The 8,739-nt window shown below is 57.1% G+C and overlaps 1 protein-coding gene across 5 annotated transcripts; it reads right to left on the reverse strand.

The window, feature by feature from the left end:
* Positions 1-115: 115 nt before the first annotated feature.
* On the reverse strand, positions 116-4,616 carry ERAL1 (Era like 12S mitochondrial rRNA chaperone 1). 5 transcript variants are annotated; one of them, XM_030462272.1, is made up of 11 exons: positions 4,511-4,616; positions 4,078-4,230; positions 3,848-3,975; positions 3,659-3,736; positions 3,444-3,490; positions 3,044-3,105; positions 2,570-2,682; positions 1,734-2,126; positions 1,465-1,614; positions 1,141-1,221; positions 116-880 (listed from the first exon to the last, which is right to left on the reverse strand). In XM_030462272.1, the coding sequence occupies exons 1-11, from the start codon at positions 4,596-4,598 to the stop codon at positions 758-760; spliced, it is 1,416 nt and encodes a 471-aa protein (XP_030318132.1). In that variant the 5' UTR covers positions 4,599-4,616; the 3' UTR covers positions 116-757. The 5 variants fall into 5 exon arrangements, with proteins under 5 accessions (XP_030318132.1, XP_030318131.1, XP_030318130.1 ...); XM_030462271.1 differs by having other exon boundaries at positions 4,499-4,616; XM_030462270.1 differs by having other exon boundaries at positions 4,493-4,616.
* Positions 4,617-8,739: the final 4,123 nt, after the last annotated feature.

An 8,739-nucleotide genomic window follows, 5' to 3' on the forward strand; every position in this document is an offset into this window, starting at 1 on the left:
GCTAGGCTGGGAAGAAAGGAGGAAAGACACAAAAGGGTCCCAGTTTTGGTTGGAATAAAAGAGATGGAAGGTGGCTGGTGTGAGGGTGGTTACATGAAGGACAGAGAACAAGTGCTTGTGCCAGGACCTCATTTTACTGCACCAAAAATACAAAAGTTCAAGAGAAGTGTTCAAGGGACCACAGTGTCCCCTGCTCAAGGCACTCACCCCCAACACACACCAGTTTCACATTTGGATCATCAAGGGCCCAGGCACACACCAGTACCACGTTGCACCATGTCCTGTGCCAGGGGCCCCGCAGAGCAGCACACGGTGTCCCAGCACTGCTCCTCCAAGACTTCCTTGTGTCCTGACCTGTACTGGTTGCTCTCCATCCCTGACACTCTGAACCTGCTGCTGTTCCCACTTGAGGCTTCTCTTCAGCTGTGACTGTGTGTCAGCTGTGCCTCTGTGACCCTGCTGCCAAGAGCAGTGACTTCACAGGAATGCTGATGTAACCAACTACTCAGGCATCTTCACCTGTGGTTGCTTCTCTGATGTCCATCCCTGGCTTCCACAAGATAAGCTGCTGTAGAAAGTCTGGAGATTTTTATTATCTGGGGAAATGGCCCAAACTGAAATATATATTCTTCAGCCAGCTATATGGATTCCAAAATCCTCTGCTTCTGGACTCAACAAAGGTGCCAAGATACCCACGGGGGACAATGGGAACAGTTTCTCTGAGAGCTCAAAGGCAATCAACACACTGCCAAAGAGCTCAACTCTTCATCTCCACCTTTAGCTTCAAGTGGACATCACACAGGAAAACATTCATCAGGTCTTGGCCAGCCTCCTGAGCAATCCTGCTGATAGTCTTACCCCCTCTTCCAATCAACATCATCTGTATCAAAACCCAGAGAGAAGATCATCATACCCATCCCTACATTGCTGAGGAGGAATCACAGTGAAAGGGGAAACCCCAAGATCAAACTATGTCAGAGAGGGGTAAGGTGTCACTGAACACCCTGTGACTGTCTCGGGGACCTGGCTCTTCCCAACACACCCACAGCTGAGGGAGTCACAGCCAGGATACACACAGCTGGACCCTGGGGGAACCTTCCTTCTTGCTCCCCAGAACCCCACCTCTCTTCTGTTACCCACCATGTGAGACTTCCTTGGGACCACAAGGTTCTGCACGATGATGAGCTCCCCACTCGGGCCTTCCTCCCACATCTCTGTCTCCTGCAAGAGCCAGTTCACACTCAGCAACTCTGCAAAGTGCCTCAGTCCCCAGACACACTGCTCCCTTGGAGCCACCACCTCTGCTCCCTGGCACAATTGGCCCCCTTTTCAACCACACAAAGGGGTTGATATTTCAGGTGAACTTCATGATCTTAAAGGTCTTTTCCAAGTAAAATGATTCTAGGATTCTACAGTTTCCAGTAAAACAGCTCAAAGGCAAACCTGCTTGCACATGCTTCCCACCTGGATCACACCGTAGGGCACCTCCAGTGGCAAGTACTCCAGGATCTTCTCCCTGATAATGTTATCACAGATCTCTTGAGGTGACTGGCTGGTCAAGACCCCGCTGTGAAACTCCCAAGGGCCTGGTTTGGCTTGCATCAAGAGGTACCTCTGCCAGCACAAAACAGATCACACCCATCAGCAGTCCCCTACCACTCTCCTGGTGTCACCAACCTTGTACCAGGGTCCCACAAGGTTAAGAGCACACCCATCTCAAAGTGTTCAGTTACCTTGAGTGTATCCACCTCCTCCCCATGAAGAGCTGCCAGCATGAAGATCTCCTGGAAGCCTGGCCAACCTTTCATATTTTTTAGATCTCTGGGTCCACAGTGCTTTGGCCCTTGTGCTCCTTCTGTGACAAGGCCAGACTCAGAAGCCCTCACATCACTGCTGTTGTCCAAGCTGGAACCTTCTGGAGCATGAGATGCTTCCTGCAGGCAGTGAGACTCAAGGATCCCCTTCGTGGGTGAGGAAGCCTCAGTGACTGGAGAAGAACCCTTCACTGAAGAACTGGAACGGTGTTTAAATGCAGACTCTGCTTCCAGTTTCTTTCCATTTACAATTCCCTCTGTTAGCTCAGTTACAAGTTCCAGCAGGAGAAACTTATTCTTTAGCAGATCTACCTAAAGTGAGAGAGGTGTGAGGGATTTGTCCTAAATGAGGCTGGCACCTGGGCTGTGGGTTCAAATGAGCCAAGAGAACCCCTCCAGGACAGGCAGCTGCTGCAGGCCAAGGCTTATGGGAAAGAACCAGAATTTTCCCACCAGAGGCCAAGCCAGAGTGTGTCAGCAGCTCCAAACACTGTCAACTTGACAGCAACACCTTCTCCCTCTGCTTTGCACCACCCCTGGTGCCAGTTCCTCTACTCAGGCAGATTTAAAACCTGTCTGCACCATACAGCTTCAGGAATGGAACAAAAATACACACACCTAAGTTCCTTGGAGCAGAGAAGGAAATTGGTGTTTTTCAAGACACTCAAGCCCAGTGACCTGAGGACATCTCACTGCTGACACCAGGCTGTGCACAGCACATTGCAGAGGGCAGAAAGGAAAAGCTCCTCACTTACCTTGTTTAGAACCAGGACACTGGGGATCTGAGGAAACTCAGAAAGAACCTTCAGCACCTCTTTGCTCAGAGAGTTTCGCGTCCAGTGATCCGACACGTCCACCAGAACCAGAACTGGCAGAAGAGAGTGAAGTGATGAACCTGCACTTCCCTAATGTTCATTTCCAGTTCTTCTGTTGTCTATGGTCACCTCCCTCCTGCTGCTACTCCTCTCTTCTACAGGAGAGCACAGGCATGGAACCCAAAGTGAGCATTTTAATGGATAAAACCTAAGCTGTCTCCCCTTGGCACCTGGCAGTTCTCATTCTCTCCTCAGATCAGCATTTCAAATATTTTCACTGCCCTTCTCTCCTAGTTCATGGTCCCAGGGCTGCCTTTAGTGCCCAGCAAGCACCCAGATACCCCAAATCCAGGTCAGAAAACTTCCAGGGCAGATAAAGAGTTTGACTTGATACAAGAGGAGTTGAGTACCCACCTAAATCCGCGTGTTTCATGCTCTCCCATGGGTCTGTCAGCATGGCTTCATCTAGTTTGTGCCTGAAGAACAAATGTAAATGAATAAAGCAGTCACAACTGATCACCACTGTCTTCATTCCCCTCAAAGTAGGGGAAATCTAGTGTTTTCCTCATCTCAGCTGATACAAAGCTGCCGCCCAGGCTGTTACACCCCTTGTTACAAAGAATCAAACATGAGAGGGCTCAAGGGCTGCCAGAGCTCTGTGTGCTACCAAAACTGCAACAACAAAAAGCTCAAAATAAAGCTAAAAAATACACAGCCCTGCCACTCCCGTTTCACAGACTGGAAATCACTCTCTGGTTTTATCAAAACCAGATGGACAGGACCCTTCCCACTCTCCCCACAACAGCGCTGATACCTTTTGGCTTTCACAGGGTTAGTGAGGCCTGGTGTGTCCAAAATGATCTAGAAAGCAGAAAGACAGATTTTGTCAGCTTGCCTGCAGCTCATGGCCAAGCTCAAACTGATATTTGTGCAACCAGAAGTGACCCTGAGGGATACAAGTGAGAAAACACAACACTTTCTGGCTCAGGCTCCCCACTCCCCTGGGCAGGAGCAGCTCTGCAGCTTTACCAGCTGTGTGTCCTCACACGTGACAACGCCCCGGGCTTTGCATCGGGTTGTGTGCACCTTCTTAGAGACAGGGAAAACCTGTAAGAAATTAAACACGTTGTGCAGCCAGAATATGTTAAAAAAAATAATAAAATAAAGTGATAAAAAGCAGTTCAGCAGCCTGAACTTGCATCTGCACCCCTGCTTTACCTTTCTGCCCAACAGCTGATTGGAGAGCGTGGACTTCCCAGCGTTGGGTGCCCCGATGATGGCAATTCTTAAAACCTTTGGGTTCTGGGGATGGTCAGGCTGATCTTGTAACAGACGGGCTTGTTCCTCTGCCAGATGAAAGGAGGAGCTTGAAGGTCTCAAAAACCCCACCATGGGTCAGGATCACCCATCCCAGTGATGGCACCCAGGCAGTAACTGGTACGACTCACCTTTGTCGGTGGCCACGGGTGGTGGGTGCTGGCCCAGGGTGTTGCTCGGCTTCTCATCAGGGATGCCCAGGATTCTGCCCAGCGCCGAGCTGCTCCCACTCCAGCGGGTGGGGAGCACGGGGGCCCGTGGGGCACAGCGCTGCAGGAGACGGCCTAAAAGGACAGCACCGGCAAACACCGCGTGTACTGAAAATGCCCCAAAACCGTACTGTCCCTGTCCCCTTCCCCTTCACCGTAAGGTGTCCGAACGGCGCTCCCCCCTTACCCAAGGCCTCTGGGCCGGACCGTCTCAGCCCGCCCGGCCTCACAGTCCCGGCTCCGCAGCGGCTCGGCCACCAGACCTGCCCCAGGAACGGGACCCCAGGACCCAGCTGGCCCCAGAGAAAAACTTCGGCCCCAGCCGCGTCCGCCTCACCTGTCCCTGTCCCTGTCCCTGTCCCTGTCCGGAGCGGCCCCGCTGATGCGGTTCTCACTGCCCAGCGCACAGCCCGGGCCGCGGACACAGCCACGGGCGCCGCCATCTTGCTCGGCGCGAGGCAGGCTGGGAGCGCGCGCGGCGCCCATCCTGGTTGGCGGAAGGCGGAGCGCGGAGACAGGGAAAGGGCGGGGCCAGAGCGCCCCTCCCTGCCGCGGGGGGCTGTGGGAAGGAGGTGAGCATGGGCGTGGACGCGACAGCGCCCCCTGCCGGCCCCGCTGCCCGGTGCAGGGCGGTGACTCCCAGTGCCCCCCAGTGCCCCCCAGTGCTCCCAGTACCCCCCCCAGTGCCCCCCAGTGCTCCCAGTGCTCCCTGTGCCCCCCAGTGCCCCCCAGTGCTCCCAGTGCTCCCTGTGCCCCCCAGTGCTCCCAGTGCCCCGCAGTGCCCCCAGTGCTCCCAGTGCCCCCCAATGCTCCCTGTGCCCCCAGTGCTCCCAGTGCCCCCCAGTGCCCCCAATGCCCCCAGTGCCCCCAATACTCCCAGTGCCCCCCAGTGCCCCCAGTGCTCCCAGTGCCCCCCAGTGCCCCCAATGCTCCCTGTGCCCCCAGTGCTCCCAGTGCCCCGCAGTGCCCCCAGTGCTCCCTGTGCCCCCAGTGCTCCCAGTGCCCCCAATGCTCCCTGTGCCCCCAGTGCTCCCAGTGCCCCCAATGCTCCCTATGGCCCCAGTGCTCCCAGTGCTCCCAGTGCCCTGCCACATGATCCCAGTGAACCCCAGTGCCCGCTACAAAACTCCACAGTGTGCCCCAGTGCTGCCCAGTGGCCCCAGAAACACACGTCATGGAGGGCACCACGTCTCAGTGAAATGCTCCCCAGTGAAACCAGTGCTCCCAGTTCCCCCCCTGCAACCCAGTGTTCCCTCTGCACACCAATGCATCCCGATGCTCCCCAGCTCTCCTCAGTACTCCCTACAATGCACTCCAGTGCCTCCCAGTTCTCCCCAGCACTCCCTGCAATACTCCTCAGTGCACTCCAGTGCCCCCTGCACCCGAGGGTACCCCTGTACCCCCCCAAGCTCCGTTGCACCACAATGTTCCCTGTCCCACCCTGCAACCCCTGAACCCTTCCAGTACCCCCCAGTACACCCACTACTGGCCCCAAAGACCCTAGGGGACACTGTGGAGAAGGAGAGATGGAGCCGTGGTGCCAAAAAAACCTTTATTGCCCCGTAGCCCAACGCCCAGGCTTCATTGCTGCGTGTCTGTCGTGCCATGTCATGCCGTGTCATGTCGTGCCGTGTCATGCCGTGTCATGTCGTGCCGCGTGCCCGGCCGTCAGCAGAACCGTTACCATTACTAAACTCAGTAATGGTAACGGTTTCCCCGCCAGCCGTGGGTCAGATCTGCCCAAACCCAAAACTCGGGGTGCTCCCTTACCCCCAGGGCCCCATCTCCCCTATGTCGTGATGCTCCTGTGTTGTGGCCCGGCTCAGGGCCTGTCGGCGGGGCAGCCCGGGGAGTACATCATCTATACTGTAGTGTCTCATAGCCAACTTACAGTATACGATGATATCCTGCCCGGGGGAGCCGCGGGTGAGCGGGGAGCAGCGTCTGCACGGGAGGAGAGCAACGTTAGGGACCACAACACCGGGACCATCACGTCCCCACTCTGCACATCCCTGTCCTGGTTACACCACCAGGTCTGAAGGATCTTCACGGCTCCCCCACCCCAGAACCCTACCAGTCCATCGCTGTCTCCCCAGTTCTGCTGACCTGGAGCAGGATGGAAGCTCCTAAAGGCCTCAGCATCCCTTCTTTAGCCCCCCAGTCCCACCACCCCAGAGCGGGACAAAGGATTCCATTGCTGCTGATCCCATTACCCCCATAACTCCTCCTTATCCCCCATCCAGTCCCAGAACCCTTGAGCAAACCAGAGGCCCCTGACCCCAACCTCTTCCCTACCCCAACCCTATCCCCCCAGTCCCACCACCCCAGACCAGGGGTACCCCATAGCCTCCCCAGCCTCAGTAATGCCTTAACTCCTCTTTACCCCCCACCCCCATCCCAATCCCACTGCCCCAGAGCAGGACAGCAGCTCTCCAGGAGGTAGCACCTACCTCTGGGGGTGGCACTGGGGCTTTGCTGGGTGCTGGCTCTGCACCCGCCTTATAGAACCTGCTCTGCCTCATCTGCATATCACACATCTGCATTGCACAGCTGGACGGGGGCCCTTAACCCCTTCATGCCTGGGGGGCACCGCCCCAAGCAGCTCCCCTCAAGCCCATGGAGGGTGTGGAGGCAGGGGACTTGCAGGGATCCATCCTCATATGAAAGGCCAACCTTTGGTCACCAGGACTGTCCCCTCCATTGGTGGAGTGAAGCTGTGAATTGCCCATTCCAAACTGATTCCCAGATGCTGGACATGGGGGCTCTGGACATGGCAGGGTCACAGCCCCATGGGTGTGTTGGGGGGATGGGACATGGGGATGCAGGGGTCACTCTGCACAGGCACTCCCAGATGAGGCACAGGGTTGTGGGTGTATGGAGCCTATTTTCACCCCCAGGGTGGGTGGTCTACAAAATGCTGTGTTTTCTGGGCATATTTGCTCCCTTGAATGTCATGGGCATGTCCCAGGGCATGTGTCTTGCTCCAAAAAAGCTATGTCCCCCAGCCTGCAGGGACATGTTCCCTGCCTATGTGCACCCCTTCACAGGGGAATGTGTCCTCTGGAGGGATGTACCCCCCAGCTGTGTGTCCCTAAAGGACATGCCCCCTGGCCATCTGTGTCCCAAAGAGGGCTGTGTCTCTTCAATGCACACAACCCTGGTCATCCATGTCCCCTGGCCATGTGTGTCCACAAACAGCTGTGGTCCCTGGCTACAAGTGTCACTTTTCCATACATGACCCTGGTCATACGTGCCACATGACCATGCAAGTTGGGGACCTGCACCCTGTGGGGACCAGGCAGCATCCCATAGCACCCCATGGGCCTGGCATCCTCATTCCAGACCCTCACACCCCTCCCTGGTCCCCAGCCCTGTTTGTCCCCACAGGGCCACATCCTGCAGCGAGTGCTGTGCCCCCCGGCCTGGCTGTTAGCACCAGGACACGCCGGTGTTCCTGGAAGCTGCCTGCAGGGAGGTGATAGTCCCACATCAGACCCTGATAAGCAGCAGCACGCAGCTATCAGGGACCCTGCCCTGCCACATGAGGTGTCCCCAGACCCACTGTCACGTCTGGGTGACAGGGAGAGGGGCAGCATCACCCACGCTCCCCTGAGCCTGGCCAGACCCTGGCAGGAGGTGGCACAGGGTCAAGTGGTAGAGGAGGTGGCACCAGCCCCTGTCCCCAGACATGAGGAAGTTGGGAGCTGAGGGCTGCAGCCCCCCTGCCAGCCGCGCTGAGCCATGGCAGCGTCTGGCTGCAGATAAGGAGCCATCGGGGGCTGCCCAGATATCCCCACCCAGCATATCTGCAGGGCCAGCCTGCAGCAGGGCGTGGGGGACAGGGCCCTTTGTCCCTCCCGGCCCTAGGAGTACATGGAGGGTCTTGAGAGAACTGAGTGAACTTCAGGGCCTCAAGAGAACTGCCCCAAGGAAAGCAGAGCAGCAAAGCCCCCCCTGTGTGAGCCCCATTGCTGGCTGTCCCCAAGAAGGACAGGTACCCCCAGAGCCACCCTGTTGTCCCCCAGAGCAGGGTAGGGTGCACGAGGCTGGGATGGAGGCACCAGGCCCACGGGGTGACATGGGACATGGGTCCTCATGAGGTGCAGGAGCTCTGGCAGCAGGAGTTGCTGGGGCAGTCTTCAGCCCACACCAGCTCTGCTCAGAACCCTGGGGTGCCACCAGCTGAGGTGGCCCCACAGTGCCCAGTTCCCTGGACTCAGGAGGGTGATGCAGCTGGAGCTCACCAGCCACCTCTGGTGCCTCCTGGTTCCATTGTCACCTGTGCAGGAGCAGGACAAGACTGTCCCCACCAGCTCAGGATGACCAGGAACAGCTCTTAGGGATGGGCCAAGGAAGCCATGGTGACATAGTGACCCCAGGGAGGCCACAAGCTCTGCAGAAGGACCATGAGCCAAGACATCACTTCCATGCACAGATGGTTCCTCCATTCCAGCATGAACACTTGCCCACTCTGGGGCCAGCAGCCCCCGGCCAGCCAACACAGCCCCCCGGCTCCAACACAGACCCTGAGGGTGGGTGGGGCAGGTGCAGGAGACACAAGACAAGAGCCAAGGCAGGCGGTGA

The sequence above is a fragment of the Calypte anna genome, chromosome 19, assembly GCF_003957555.1.
Source record: "Calypte anna isolate BGI_N300 chromosome 19, bCalAnn1_v1.p, whole genome shotgun sequence".
Classification (NCBI taxonomy): domain Eukaryota; kingdom Metazoa; phylum Chordata; class Aves; order Apodiformes; family Trochilidae; genus Calypte; species Calypte anna.

Coding starts and splice junctions, on each gene's coding strand:
- ERAL1 (XM_030462270.1), bottom strand. CDS start 4,598: ATGGCGGCGCCCGTGGCTGTGTCCGCGGCCCGGGCTGTGCGCTGGGCA. Junction 3,976..4,077: donor ACCCGTGGCCACCGACAAAG/GTGAGTCGTACC, acceptor TTCATCTGGCAG/AGGAACAAGCCCGTCTGTTA. Junction 1,615..1,733: donor AGGAGGTGGATACACTCAAG/GTAACTGAACAC, acceptor TTGTGCTGGCAG/AGGTACCTCTTGATGCAAGC.